The 15,765-nt window shown below is 40.3% G+C and overlaps 1 protein-coding gene across 1 annotated transcript in view; it reads right to left on the bottom strand.

Moving 5' to 3' along the window:
- Positions 1-8,748: 8,748 nt before the first annotated feature.
- cubn (cubilin (intrinsic factor-cobalamin receptor)) overlaps positions 8,749-15,765 on the bottom strand; it is an 84,570-nt gene continuing 77,553 nt past the window's right edge. The window contains exons 62-67 of the mRNA XM_031876002.1: positions 15,469-15,677; positions 15,022-15,166; positions 14,600-14,781; positions 13,601-13,766; positions 11,809-12,044; positions 8,749-8,856 (exon numbers count right to left, since the gene is read on the bottom strand). Of these exons, the coding sequence (XP_031731862.1) occupies positions 8,749-8,856; positions 11,809-12,044; positions 13,601-13,766; positions 14,600-14,781; positions 15,022-15,166; positions 15,469-15,677 (1,046 nt within the window). The remainder of the gene's footprint in view (positions 8,857-11,808; positions 12,045-13,600; positions 13,767-14,599; positions 14,782-15,021; positions 15,167-15,468; positions 15,678-15,765) is intronic.

Here is a 15,765-nt window from a genome sequence, read left to right as displayed (position 1 = left end):
GACTAACTTTGTTTCTCTGTTTTTTGGAACCTAACTTGTGTTTTCTCTCTGCATCCTACCTGCTTGTTCCACCGGCTCCACGAACAACAAAAAAATAAAACCTTTTATTCACCTACCCTGTTGTCCCGGTGTCTGCACATGGGTCCAGAATAACCGACCATAACACAGCCTGTCTCATCCTTTACCAAGTTAAAGTGAGTTAGCACTGTGCTAACATCTCATTTGGAATATAAAGGTTGCCATTACATTCATCTGGCCAAGACCATGTGGTTATGAACATAAGCAGAAATGCCATGTGATAATTCTGTAAATCTAAATGGACTTTTAATACATTTTATATTATATTTTTATTAGTGCTGGGCAAGTTAACGCGTTATCGCAGTTTTTTATTTATTTATTATTAAGCGACATTTTTAACACAAGAACCAGGCAGCAAGCAGTGAACAGCTGTGTTCGTGTGGCGTCACTTCCTTCTCCCCCCCCCGGGTCCAGAACCCCTCCTACACTCCGTCACCGTCCTTCACTCTTGTCTCACAAACACACACACCCGCGAGCGCGATCGTCTCGTTACAGGATCAAACGTGACTGTTGCTAAGTGGAGCTTCTAGTGAGGACCAAGACACGTCTTGTTTGAACGGAACACTTTACTGTCTGAACTGCAGTATTACAGTGTTACAGTGAACAGAACACGCTCTTGCACCCGACATGTGGTTTTCTATGTGTCAACATTATTAGCGTCAAGAACATGTACCATTCTACTTCCTGTCTCTTCAAAGTAAAAGCACTTCCGTTTTCATGCTCTTCACAATAAAAGTAAATCATGCAATCAAACAATTTACAACAGTGACAATATTAAAATACATATTGTCGAGTTTTTAAAGTGTTTTTGTTTGTAATATGTATAATAAGCATATCATTTAGTTATCGCTACAGAGAATTTAACAAACATAAAAAAGAAGTAGATATGTTTGCAGTTTTCAAGGTGTATATTTAAATTGCATCTATTACACACATGAAGATAAAGTTATGAACACCGGCTGAATATCTATTATCAGAATCATTATAACTGTATAACTGCTACTGTGTAAAGAGAATACTGCTGTTAAAAATAACCTTATTTGTTTAAAGTGTTTGCAAACCAAATGTTATTGCACTTTTGTTCATATAGCAGTACTTTCAAGATAAAAGTGCGCAATACACTACTTTTGAATTCATTATTGAACTTTGCCATAACAATGCGATTAATTGCAAAAAAATCCATCCGATTAATCGCGATTAAATATTTTAATTGTTGCCCAGCACTAATTTTATATATATTTATAATTTGTATCTAATAGATGTTTAAAACAACCTCCAATAATAATAACAGCCAGTATTATACTAATATTCCTCAGTGCATCCGTCAATACCACAGCGCAACCTGAAATCAGGGCTGCGACAGTGCAGTCAATTGATATGGCTCAATAACAGTTTCAATGAAAAAGTAATAAAAACACAGCAGATAATGCACCGCCAAAGCATCTTGAACTTTACTAAAATCAAACGCAAGTAAAACGTTCCCACTGCAGTCCATGAAAAGGTTGGAAAAAAGACCATGAAACTGATGTTCAAAAGTATTTACTGACATACCGTTATCACATTATCTAGCTACATAGGGGAGGCCTGTGAATTTACTTTTTTATATATATATATATATACCATAATAACGTCTATGTAAATAATCTGTGGAGGGAGGTGGATTTTTAAATAGACGTATGAATTTTCAATCGTGACTATCAGTTAGTCATATTCTCAATATTTACAATATTTAGATCACCTCTCTTTATGAAATGGTACCTTCCTATGGGAAAGCGCGAAGAGGGTCCATTAAGAGCGCTTAAGGTAGCTCTTTGGTGGCTAGCTTTTCTCCTGTTAAGTCTGAGCCTCTGCAAGTCATCTAGATTAACTACACCATGGATGAAGATGGAAGGGATGCCACATATCCGGGCATGGATCATACAGCAACCGCAGTATTAAAAGGTAATGTTAATTTGTTTATGCCTTTCTACCTCTCCTTAGCAAGCTAACATTTATTTGAAAAGGGAAGTTGGCTAATTAGTTAGCATGCTAATTTTAGCTAACTAGTTAACTTAGTTAGTTAATGTTGACTGTAAACAGTTAACCGCAGGAACGGCCATTCGTTTAAAAAAATCTAACTTTAGTTGATAGTGCTGTATTGCCAGAAACAGTGTTAAAGTGCAAAATAGCCTTTAATTACTGACGGTCAATTATTTAGCTTCACGTCTTTTGTTGTTGATGCAACTATCATTTTTAAAATATCTTTTGGTTTAACTAATGTTTACGTCAACATTGATGATATAGGCTTAATGATGGTCTCATTTTGTTGGCTAACGTTAGCAGGCTTGGTACATTAAAAATCATTCCTGCATTAACTGGAAAGGGCAGACAAACAGTATGCTAATATCGTAACCTATACAGTAGATGCTTCACTCTGGCTTGTAAGGTGCCATCCGTCGCCATCTTGCAGCAGGTTCTGACCCATTCAAAAAAAGAAAACGTGACTTTTGTGCTGCTTTTGGATGTCATAACGAAAGAAATGCCAAAAGCAAGCAGCAAGGATCAGCATTTCACAGGCGAGAAGTTTTTACAGTGATGAACGTGTTGAATTTGATGTCACAATAAATTATCCTTATTTTAAGCTTGCATAACGTTAAGTGACTGTCCTGAAACTAAGTTAAACTATCTTTGTCAGGGCAAGGTTAAAAGATTAACATTTTTATTGTGGTTACAGTAAGATGCTGAAAATGAATCACTCTTCATAGACTACATCAGGGATTCCCAAAGTGTGGGGGGTGCGCGAGCTGCCTCCAGGGGGTGGGCGAGAGGAAAAATGTAATGGTGGTCTAATGGTGTAATAATTGATATTAAATATAATTTTAAAAAATTTAAGTGGGATTTTTCACAAAAACATGAATTATAAAAATTCCCTTTGTAACATTAAATTAAAAAACTTACAATTTAATAAATAAATGCACTTCAGCTCCTGCTGCCAGACTCTTTTACGTACACACTAGCTAACCTAGCTTGTGCAGCTAACGTCAGCTAACAGCTAACTTCATTCATTCAGCAACGTTCATGCAAATATGCTAAATTGGCTGAAATCGGGGAAACTGTCAGGTGGGACATCTGAAGCCATCAGTCATAAAAGAGGAGAGGGACAGAGAGAGAGAGAGAGGAATCAGAGGCAAGAGAAACGGAGAGGTGCGTTGGGGAGAGACCGGGAGAAGAAATCGAACGGGAGTCAGAGAAAGATGAGACGGAGGAGACCGAAAAGGAGGAAGGGATAGCACAGACAAATCGGGAGCACATAGGCCCATCGCGGAGTCAAGGTGAAAAAAGAGGAAACGAGATTGAGCATCAGACTGGGAAAAAAAGAGGAAATATGATGAAAATGATCTGGGTCTGCGCTTCACTTGGATTGGCAATGCAGATTGCCCAAAGCCACAGTGCGTGGTGTGCAGTGAGGTTCTGGCTAACAGCTGTCTGAAGCCTCCTTATTTACATCGCCACCTGAACACCAAGCATGCCAGTGCAAGTCAAAAGCCCCTTACATTTTTTTTATATCGAAATTGGAGGAGTTACAAAACAGCCAGAAACAACTGCAGTCTCATTCATGTGTTGGGTCTACAAAAATTGCACTACGGGCTTCATATCTGGTCAGTTACAGAATAGCAAGAAAGGGGCTACCTCACACAATCGCCGAAGACGTGTGCTTGCCAGCTGCCAAAGAGATGGTGGAATGTATGATTGGAGAGAGTAACTTTATTGTAATTCGATTCAGATTAATGTAACCGCTATGTATGGTTAATTGTAAATTTAATGTGATGCAATCTGCCTCTGAGCCTGTGCGTGTGTCCTCGCCATCCTTATTGCTCTTTAAAAGTGACGCCTTGTGTAACTGAAATTTATTGAAACTTTGTTGCAGTGTTTCAGGGCGTTTTCACACCCGTAGTTCGTTTGCTTTGTTCCGATTCAGGGATTAATGCGCGAGCAAACTGTTCTCTCATTGGTCCGATTGTTATGCGGCTATAAATAGGCTCTGTTGATTTTTTTTTTTTTAAGGTGTGGGGGATTGGTGGTGCGTGAACCCGGTTGGGATGGAGAAGGGGGTGCGTGGCCTAAAAGGTTTGGGAACCGCTGGCCTACATGTATGAGATTAGAGATATTTGTACTGTTCTCTCCTATAAACATGCAGCCCTAAGTCATTTCCCTGGTGCTTTTCATTTCACTTGTACAAAACTAAGATAACTGTTACACTGCACAACCCTGCTGATATACTGGATATACACGATATATAAGATTGTGAAAATATCAACCTGACACTTTGCATTTATAAACTATATATTGCTAATTACTTAAGTATTTACCATGTGGTTAAATGTGTTTTTCAGCTGCTGATATAAGTGCAGACATGCTGCCCAGCCTCTATGGAAGAATTGCGTGATCTCTTTCCTGGCCCAGGGCACTTCTACAGAAGGAGAACCATTTTTTGTTTTAATTGGAATGTAGATTTTAATATTTATTTTCTATCTGTTTGTCTGTCAGCTAATGGATGAACTTCAGCGGATCCTCGATCAAGGGAACTCCCACTTCATACCTGAACTGAAGACCCACTGGGGGACCTTTTTCGAGAAGGCACAGTTTTATGGTGTTTTCAAAAAGGTCATGAGGCCTCCGCTGCTGGACAAAGGTAGTTACACACTCTGATCTGGAGAATCCCTTAAAAATATTGATGTTTGTTTAAATAACTGGTTGCAGTAAATCAAATGAGACTGTTTTTAACAATAAAGCACTCAATTGCAATGATGAAGGCTTTGCCAGACATGTTCCCTTCACCTGTGGCTCCACCCAAGAGGGTAGGACATGCAAGTGAGGCTGTGCTTCACATCCTTGAGGTAACAGATTTGTGCATGTATGAGAATTTGCACATTTATGTCACCATAAGATACAAAGAGTGAATTGTTTTTAATGGTCATATTTGTTTTTCTTTTTGTGTCTGTGCCAGTCTGCAGAAGACTCCAACACCTTTCTTCAGGCGAGACCACTCTTCAGCCCTGTCGTGATTGTCTGCGAAACCAACTGCATACTGGCCAATGGAACCATGCCTGTGCTGACCTTTCCAAAAGAGGACATCTATGCCAGCGGGATGTATCTCATGGCGTGTTATTATGACTTTCACCTTACATATCCTATATATTTTTTTTACTTCCCTTCATACTATACAGACTCAAGAAAAAAAATTTTAATGACAGAAGCAGCCGCAAGATGATCATCAATTAGTTCACCTTGTACTTTGAGTTTAAAATCTCCTAAAAATCTTGGGTCCCTCCTTGTGAGATTATCGATATTTTTCCAGATCAATTTGCTGTTGCCTTTTGCCTCATTCAAAATATTGAGATAAAAGCGAGATTTAGCCAATCTTAGCTCCTGGGTAACTTTGTTCCTTAGACCTTTATAGATCAGCATGTCAGTGTCTCTTCTAGTTGTAATTGCCTTTCTTCGTGCAGCATCTCTAGTCTTCATCAGCTTCCACAGATTTTCATTGAACCAGGGTAAATTATTTTTAATTTTAGATTTTATCAGGACCCCCACATTAAATCTTTCCCTCAAAGAGTTGATTCTATGAGTAAAGGTATTACAGCCATAACACAATTCGTCAGAAGACAACACATTGTCTCAGGTCAAGCTGTTAATTTCACTGGCAAATTCTTCTTGCTTAGCTTTAGGTATGCACTGTAGGATCTTTGACTTAGTCGTCACGTTCCTAAATCTATTTTTTGTCAGTTTTCTCGCAAATAAGGTTAGGTTATGATCCGATAAGCCAGTGATTAAATTATAACTTTTGGTTGTTCTTTCTGGTGTGTTAGTAAATATCAGGTCAATTTGAGTACTGAAGCATTTGGCAATCCTTGTTGGGCCTTTTACTAATTGTTCTAGATGAAATTGCTCAGTGATCAATTTTAGTTTTTTCCTCTTTGATTTATCCCCCCAGTTCACATTAATTAAAATCGCCTATGAGAATTAATTCTTTGTTGAGATTGCACTCTTTTAAGACTTCTGTGAGTTGATCATAGAAGGTGTCATCTGCAGAAGGGGTCCTATAGATACCTAAAATGTTAAAAGACATTTTCTGGGACAAGATTATTTTTTAACTCGACATATTCTAACCTGTTGTCTGCTTTGAAAACCACACGCTCACATTTTATGTCGTCTTTCACATAGAAAAGCACCCCTCCTCCCCTTCCAACAGTTCTATCCCGTCTAATACATTGATAGCCGGGCACCGTCTTTCAACCACGTTTCAGTTAGACAGAGAAAGTCCAGATTTGAATCAGACATAAGATGAATTAGCTGATTGCTCTTTGCTGCACTACTTCTGATGTTGAAGTGGCCACCAAATAGCCCCCTAGGTTTCAGCTTCGTATCCCATAAGACTTTCGCATGATTGACAGTTTGAAAAGTTTTGAACAACCTCTGCATCCTTACTGCAGGTTTTCGACACACAGCGGTGTCTCTTGCTGAGTTTGTGAGAGATACCATGGACATATCTAGGTCTCCACAGTCCAGCAGCGAAAAGTTATCCATTACGACATCATGCCCGGTGTTAAGAAAGTTCAGTCTGTTAAGGGAGAAGCCTGACTCCGAAAGACCAGGCTCACTTACCGACATCGGCGTAGTCCCGGCCACACTCGGGCATAGATTAGCACCGAAGTTCTGTGGCGTTCATGGAGTCACTGGTCCAGGATTTAGCTGTACATCACCGGAGAGCAGGAGCAGCATGAATAGGAGACCTGTTATCCTCCGGGACGGGGTGGCTGATGACCGGTCATGTACCGGTGATTTGCTCCTGTACCTGGGCACGTCCGTGCCGCAGGATAGACGAATATATTGAAAAATCGCGCAGTAAATTGTGGTATAAACTCACTGTAAGATCGTCAGCTGGCCATGAGCCAGCGTTTTTCCCAAGCTCAGCCGCCAGGAGTGCGCGGTGGTCCAGCTGATTTCCATCAGCGTTAATTCTGGCCAGACAGGCTCGAACAGGCATTACTGCAATTAAAAGCAGTAATAGTCCAAAAAGCACACCATGAAACACAACCAAGATATTGTTGCTGTTGAGGAACTGCTTTGCACTTGACGCAGTCTTTGAAAAACATGGTCTATGATATGATAAACGGCCTCCTCGATACAACAGGACAAGCGGAGTCGCAGGACCTGCCACTCTGCAACTCCACGATGCCGCCATTGAGAATTGAAATGGCGCCATTGCCGCCATTTTGTGTTGGTGAATAAAGGAGCAGAGGTCTCTTTATTAAACTCTTTATTAACAAAGAAAGGAGGAACAGCAGCTAAATAGTGAACAGCACCTCTGGTAAGTTAAATGCGTTTGTTTTTACATCTGCAGTAGCTTTAATATGCTTGTTTATATATTATTATTTGTACAACTCGTTTGTATGAAGATTGGATTTTTGTTTGGTTTAATATGTGATAGGAACCATTGTTACGTCCAGTGTTGCTCTGGGGACATATTTAGTCACTTTTTCACTAAATCTGGCGACTTTTCAAACCCTCATGGCGACTTTTTTTTGTCAAAAGCTACTAGCGACAAATCTAGCGACTTGTTCTGGTGTTGTTGGAGACTTTTCTGACGTTAAAGCACATACGTTCTGCACTGTCGTGAACGAGCAGCAGGTGCTGCCCCTCCGCCGACCCAAAGCACTCACAGGCGGTAACTCACGCAGCAGTCCCAGCTGCAGTCAGAGCAGAGAGGAGATGCACTCCCGGCGTATTCTCTGTAGATAGGTGTTGGCTTCATTTTTACACGAAACAAATAATAACCGTAGCTGTGTTTCAGCTGCAGGACAGCAGTGAAGGCCCAGGTATAAAATGTACGGCCCGCCACTGTTTAATTCTACTGTTTTAAATGAACACGGTCTTTATTGCGCTACCTACTGCCACCTACTGGCATGGAAGAGTATTGTAATGTTCCACTTACGAGTCAGAGACAGGATCCTTGCAAGAGGTTTATTCACAGAAACCGTCACTCTTATTGCCGAGCAACTCTAGCGAACATTATTCGTCGGTTTCTACAGTGTGTTTTACACAACAACAACAACAACAACAACTCTCCTTCCGGTTCCGGTCTTACCCCACAATGACTAGCTCCCGACACAGAACAGGCAACCCCCTGTACAGGGTCGCTACAGTATTTATAACTTGGCCAGCCACTATGTTGCAGGCTCAGACACTCAACAATGGCAAATTATTTGCAACAACTAAATAATGTTTTTTTGGACGATTAAGTGAAATTGGACATTTTTCCACGGCACACCTGACGATCTCTCACGGCACACCGGTTGAAAATCACTGAGTAGACCCTAATACTGTATCATTCCTATGATCAAATAATGTATCTCTCTAATAGAATTATAGGTTATAAAAATGTTGTCTGTCCAAAAAGAGTTGGTAAAGTCTAGCGCACCAGCAGGTCAGTGGTTTAAATGTAATAAAACTAAACTGAACATCTGAAATGACAAAGGACAAATCATGTAAGTGTTACGTCAATATAGATTTATTATTATTATCATGACATTAGTTTGGTTAAAAAATAAATGCGAGGCAGGTTTAAAACATGATTAGGAAATGAGTCAGCAACTGTCTGCATGTGTGTGAGTCTTGAAGGGCATTCTTTCAGCTGCTCCATGTGAGTCTGAAACCTGAAGGTAGGCTGGCATACTGGGCTTGGAAAACAATGTAGACTTGATGGGAAGAGGCTGTGAACGGAGCAATGTTGGTTTCCTGCACAAACAACACAGAGAGCAGAAACAAATAACATCCTTGTATATTCAAACACAGACATAGTCCTTACTGACTGTTTTTCTAAAACTACTGCTACGTTCTAGGTATTCTGTCCACAGAAAGATGCTAGAGGGGTTTTTATTTTGAAACAGGAACAGTAAGTGTTGATACAAATTATTATGAACTTTTTCATGTCTTTGACATGTTATACAAATAAACTCATTGAAACTGTACTAATGCTGCTGGTATGAAGTCTCTAGAACAGATCTGACGGTGAGACCCGTTGTAAGGCCTGGTGGGGATTCAAATTAGGCCCAACGGGCTATTTAACTAACATTGCCTCATATATAGCCTTCTTCATGCTGGATGAATACCAATATTCCATGTTGAGCAGCAGAAACCCCTTTTTTTTTGCATTTCTTCCCACACATGTGCAACAAATCAGCACTGAATCAGACAAAAGATGTTGATGAAACTGTGCTGTTACACACTGTACCCGAATCAAATTCCATCAGCTTAGCTGTGTAGTCAGTAAATGTGCAATATACACGATTTGGAGCATTTCGATTGCTTCTAAAATTGACAAATGGTAACGGTTCTAAAGATGTTGCTGGTTTCATGTGACAGATGCACTTGATAACTGTAGACGCAAAGTAGCTGCAGAGTGCTTAATCATAATGACAGGATTATACTACATACCCCCTTTGATCACTATGTAGGTTACAATGGCAGAGTGGCTGCTGGTTGACACCACAGGAAGTGAAGCAAACTTTAGCCAAAATATGGGATATTCATTCACTGACTATCGAAGACTTCTCTTTGTTCCTGCTGATTTTCATCTGTTGGCCTTCATTAAGTTTGTTTGTAGTTAAAGGTATGATTATATAAGTTAAGTTATGAAGTACAGATTGTGTTTTACAGTGGACCACTCAACTTTCCTCAGAATGAGTCAGGGCAGATCACTGCGGGTGCTTGCTGTTCCCATTTGTCACACCAAAAGAAAGAAAATACCGGACCTGGTGTGTCACAACAAACTGGGACGGATCTAGAGGGAAGTGGAAGCTCCCGGGAAACCTGAAGGACTTTCTCATAAACACACAGTCAGAAATGCTCCAATACGGCACAGAGACACCGAGTCATGGGACTCATTGGTTAAGCCAGTGGTTCAAACAGACAGAATAAACGAAATAAACGACACTTTTTCATGTTGATTTTTCGTATCTGTCTCTTCTCCAGTATAAAACCTGTGAACCGTTTTATTTCATTCATTGTCCACACTGGATCGTCTTTGTTTCAAGTAGCAAACAGAAACATGGAGCCTAATTTATGTTATGGTCATAATGTGGGAGCAGGGTCATCCCTTAATCAGAGGATAAAGAGGACACTTAACCCCAAATTGCTCCCGCAGGCTGTTCCTGCGTGTATGAATTGGTATGAATGGGTAGATAGTCCTGATGGGCAGGTGGCACCTTCCACGCTAGCCCTATCATCAGTGTATGAATGGGTGTGAATGGGTGAATGATGACATGTAGTATTAAAGCATAGTGAGTGGTCGGAAGACTAGAACAGCGCTATACAAGTACAGTCCATTTACCATTTTTACCATAATGTACCCTGCAATAGCATAGCAACCCATTAAAAATAATTGTGGTTCCTATCTGGTTATCCTGGTATCTCCTCTAGCATCGTAACAAAAACTATTCAATTTAAAATATAGTTATAAATATAGTTATTTCATTAAATGTCATTATTGCTTCTTATCTCCTATATTATATTGTGATTGTAAAATAAATCAGAAAATTGTGTACTTAATAGACTATGTCTGTTCTGATAAAAAGTAAATATGAAGAGTATCAACATCTTGCAGTGTCCTTTAACTTTGATCATTCCAGTTTAGATGTAGATGAAACATGTCAGTCATGTTCCTGTAAAATAAAATGTATTTTTGTCTAATTTCATTCTCTTCATCAGGCTACACAAAGCAGGACTAGTTCAACCACACTGTTTGAATATTTACGTTAGGACAGACAGCAGGAGTTGTAATAGTTTCAACAGCATGGTTTTCTGATGTACTGACTCCAGACCAGCTTTCACAACAGCAGCCTGCTGCACTGTTGATTTGACTGTAAATATTAGCTGCTGCTAGCACTCTTTTAACGTTCGGGGCCATTCACATGCTGTCTAAAAACACCAGCTCTGATAACTAACACACACAGAGGGAGAGAGAGACAGGTAGACATTACTGCTCTATATCTTCTTTACATACAGTAGATGATAGTCGTTTGATGAGATATTAATGTTCTGTTCTGAATGACATAAATATTCCACTAAAACGCTATTTGTGTGGGACCAGTATTACGAGGGGACCTCACGGAATTTACAAATCACCTCTCCACGTCTTTTTTCACACAGGATAAATAAAGTCTGCATATTCCTTTTGTTATTTTACTGACATTATCCTCCGGATATTATGTCACGGCTCTGGGACACATCTGCTTCCATTAAAAATATTGTACTATATCATATATATATATTTGATAATATAATATCACATCATAAAAGCTTATTTATGTTTATATATCATTCATAAAGACCTCTATGCCATGTAATGAGATGGTCCTCCTGAATTTGCACACAAGATGCTGTTAAAACTTTCATTTATAATCGTTGCTAACCCAATCTCCAGAGAAAATGAAAACCTTGCAGAAGAAAACCCCCGACCCAAATCACTGTGATTTCCACGGGACTTAAATTATCATATGACATCTTTAAAATATGGCAGAATATGTGGCAGTATTATGGACGTGGCAGATTCCTGCAGGATTAAGATCACAGACGACCTCTGTAATTATTACAGATTATTAGAGGTCACCAGGTAATACTAGTCCTGTGCATATAGGGCTTAAGTTTGCATTACAGGGGAAGAAGTGACTGCTTTCTTGGGTTACATACCACTCCGCAGTAAGGTCCAGCAGGCAGTGAGGAGGTGTCTGGGCCATCATACAACTTCAAGAAGTTGTTCTGGCAATCTCCAGGGTCATCAATGCTGATCTGGGCAAAGGTGATGGTCACTACACGACCTCTGGGTGCCATGATGCCCCATTCACAGTGGGTACTGTTCGGATAGGTGCCTGGGTAGTTGGGGCTTGAGAATGAGCCATGGTCTCCATACAGAGTACCACCGCAACCTAGTACACAATTATGTAAAACAAAAGATGCTTCAGCTTAAAGACAAACAGGATAAGCAGACAGAAAGTCAGGAACCATTTCTACTGATCCAAGGCCGCATCATTACAAGCAATAATAACCATAGAAAAACTAGAAGATTTAAAAAACGCGACTATACACCTGCCATCCCTGCATGCAATACATGTTCCATAACCTAAAATAAAACCTGTTATGTTGTGTAAATCTCATTTTTAAAATGCAACAGCTAAATCTAACCATACTGCTAATCATAAAAACAGATTTGATTTTGGAGAATGCTGCCATAACACGGCGATGACAGTTAAGTGAGATTGATCAATCAGCAGTCTAACTGCTATGCAGTGGCAGACGAGGATGGATAAGAGAATGCTGATGTTATCAAGATGTTCTCATCTTGGACTTTAAGACTGCAGTGCCGAGTAAAGAGAAAGCTTGTGTTTGAGTGTGGTGTGGAATTGGAAAAACACTGATGATTGCAAGTAGATAGGGTCTAACAAAAGACATTATGGTATTGCATAATAAGAAATGTGAGATCCAGTATGTTTGGAGCTAGGCTCATACTAGGGACAGAAAGTCTGGACATTTTTGACATTTTGGTTTTGGCTGCCTCAAATTTGACCATTCATAGAAAAGAAGAAAAAAACTCACAAAAATCACTTTATAATATTGTTTTTGAAAGGTGCTATTCAATAAAGTTATTTTTATTATTATTATAGAGGTAAGTTATGAAGGGAGTTTCACAGAGGAGAAGTTCAACAGTTCTAACAAACATGGGATTTCTGTATTATTTGAATGTATGAGAGCTTTGAATGTCAACGATGAAAGCCTCATGTTTTGTGGTTTTGTAACATACCATGGTGGGACCTGACCCATCCACACAATAGATTTCACTCACCATCTTGAGTTTAAGATGTATAATTTCGTCTTGGTATTTATGGAGCAACCAGCATTGGTTCTTCAAGTTCTGGGCAGAGGCCACTCTGGCTCTTTGAGTCTAATTGTGTCAGCTTTGAATAAAGTGCCATGGTGGCAAATCTATGGGCCTATCTATATTCAGCAAATCTATGCTGAATCCTGTAGCACCCTAAATACATTTGTTTTTTTCATATCCCTATTTTGAACCCAGGGGGGAGAGAGTATCATCAGGATCTTGATGGTTCCTTCCCCCAGGAAGGGGGATCGTGCACTCTCTACCCTGATCCTGGTCCTGATGAAGTGAAGCTGGGCAACTGACCAGTTGTTAATTAACCGGTCAAGTGCGTGTGCCTGAACCAGGCCGTCACCATTGTCTTTGTGTTGTATATCTCTGTGTGTGAGTGTGTGTGTAGGTGGGTGGAAGGGGCTTTAGAATGTTGTATTCTGCCCTGTTGGTGTTTCTGTGTTTTTTTTGTATGTATTATAAATCTGGAAACTAAGAATTGTTATGCATGAATTAGTGACAGCCACTGTTTTAGTCTTTGGTTGGAATGGAAACCTTTAAGCTCTTGATGTTTCATGGAACCTGGTTTGACATAATTTGAAACAGTTTAGCTCTGACCGTGAGGGGAGGATGTCCATGTGGCCTCAAAGCCATCACGGGCCGTGGAGAAGTCACTCTTGAAGCGTAAGTAGAGCAGGTTGGATTTTGGGAAGATGGGGCTGGGCAAGGTGTTGCCGCAGAACCGACCAATCAGTGGTGAGTCCGCTGTACTGCCATTACGGATCTGAGAGACAACAGAGTGCTGGGATTTACTGACACATCCCCCAGACAGAAGGGTCAGACAGACTACTGCCATCTCACATTTCATGTACATGGACATCCCTGTCCACATACATTTGGCCTTGTGGTGGAGATAGAAACAGCTAATTTATAGACATTTTACAAATTCGATTTTTCAACACCCGCAAGTGACTCTCGTGACTCTCCCCCTTTATACTTTGTTTTTGCAGCATCAAAGCTCTCGAGTCTGCTGGTGTTCCACAGAAGAAGAAGGCTGGAAAGAGTAGGACCTGTTGCTGCCCCATATTCACATTTCACAACCAAACTTGGAGGTATAAACTAACTCTGAAGGATCCTCTCCATTATTCTGACATGCCAGATGGATTTGCTACACATAGCTATCTGAGAGCTGATTGGTCCGTGCTCTGGTTTACCGGTCACAAACACAATGCTTGCCTGACAAGATAGATTTTGGTATCCAGATATTTTTATCCAGCAAGGTAACCCTTCAATAATGTTGTCAGACACTTATTATAACAATCTGAGCAAAAACAAGCAGCTACTGTTACACTGACGCTGCACAATTACCCTTGCAGCTTGTTTATGGCTGCCAGTTACATTGTTCTCCCTCAATGACGGAACTATTTCAAAAATTGTTGTCCCCCATTAGTCACATTAGTCAAAAACATGGGAAAATGGGGTACAGGTTGAGAACCACCAAAGTTACACATAAAATAAGTTGATTATTGTATATGTAATTGTTCATACATATGTAAGTTGATATGGCAAATATACATATTTTATCTAAATATGTCTGTATGTTTGTAGTTGTTTTACCTCCAGGTAGTCAAATTCACAGTGGCTTTGGGTCTCCACGTCAAAATTGTTAAAGAAGAAAGAGATGGAACTGTTCTGCGGGGCCCTTAGGATGACGGTGCAGTCCATGTTGTGGGGGTAGATGTCAGGCCAGCCTGGACTCTTCAGGTAGCCATATTCCTGTTCATAGGTCCGGCTACAGCCTGGAAATCACCACCAGCACATTTAGAGCAAGTTCCCTCAGTACCCATCATGCACATCATCTCAAAACCTGTTGTGCACTTTTCATTGGGACTTTTTTTAGGATCTATTTAATATACATCCTCTTTTTTTAAACCAAACTTGCACATGTAAGTGAAATACAGACATTTGAAGCCTTAACTTCTTTGAGGTAACGAAGTAGAACTGCCTCTACTTGGCGCAGGTTTACAACAGGTACGTACTGGCGATCTGATAGGTGAAACTCAGGCCATTTCCTGTCATGAAGGTGTCAGATTTGAAGTGCACAAGGATTGTTCTGCTGTAGCTGTAGAAGTCTGGTGGATGGCCATCTGATGAACAGAACTTATGTGACTGCCCATAGTCTCCCTGGAAACACAAGAGTCACCTCATTCAGAATAAATGTTACAATATCATAACTGTGTGGGAGTTATTTTTTTGATACATTTGATAATTCTCATCTCTCTACAGTGATTAAAAGTAGTTTCAAACCTGTTCAGTTTAGTTTGGTTTGTTTGGTGTAAAAGCTGTCAATCAGACTAAGCAACTAAACTAGTCTCACCTGTAAGTTTGTCTGAGTCTCACTTCCAAGCAGACTCGTATGGTACTATTTGTTGTAGTGTGAAAGCTAAGCACCCATGTTTTAAGACACATACATACATAACACTCACTATAGGCCAGTCTTTCATCTCCAGGTAGTTTGTGGAGCAGCTCTGGCTAGGCTGAAGGACGAAGGTCTGGACTGAAATCTGGATGGATTCCTGGGCTGGAGCATCCAGGACCCAGCGGCAGGAGGTGTAAGGAGGATAGGCATTGGGGAAGGAAGTCGAAACCAGGGTCTGTATAGTGGTGGTGGCATTTAGATTTCCGCCGCAGACCACTGAGGGAAGGCAGACACATCGAGAGGTTTGAAAAATGTGCTAAATTAAAAGTATAGCAAAAAACATCAGACAGACTTACTGTGGGAT

The sequence above is a fragment of the Anarrhichthys ocellatus genome, unplaced genomic scaffold (genome assembly GCF_004355925.1).
Source record: "Anarrhichthys ocellatus isolate YVR2014 unplaced genomic scaffold, GSC_Weel_1.0 scaffold101, whole genome shotgun sequence".
Lineage (NCBI taxonomy): Eukaryota > Metazoa > Chordata > Actinopteri > Perciformes > Anarhichadidae > Anarrhichthys > Anarrhichthys ocellatus.
The sequence above is the reverse complement of the archived record's forward strand: the minus strand, read 5'-3'. Positions and strand labels throughout refer to the sequence as shown.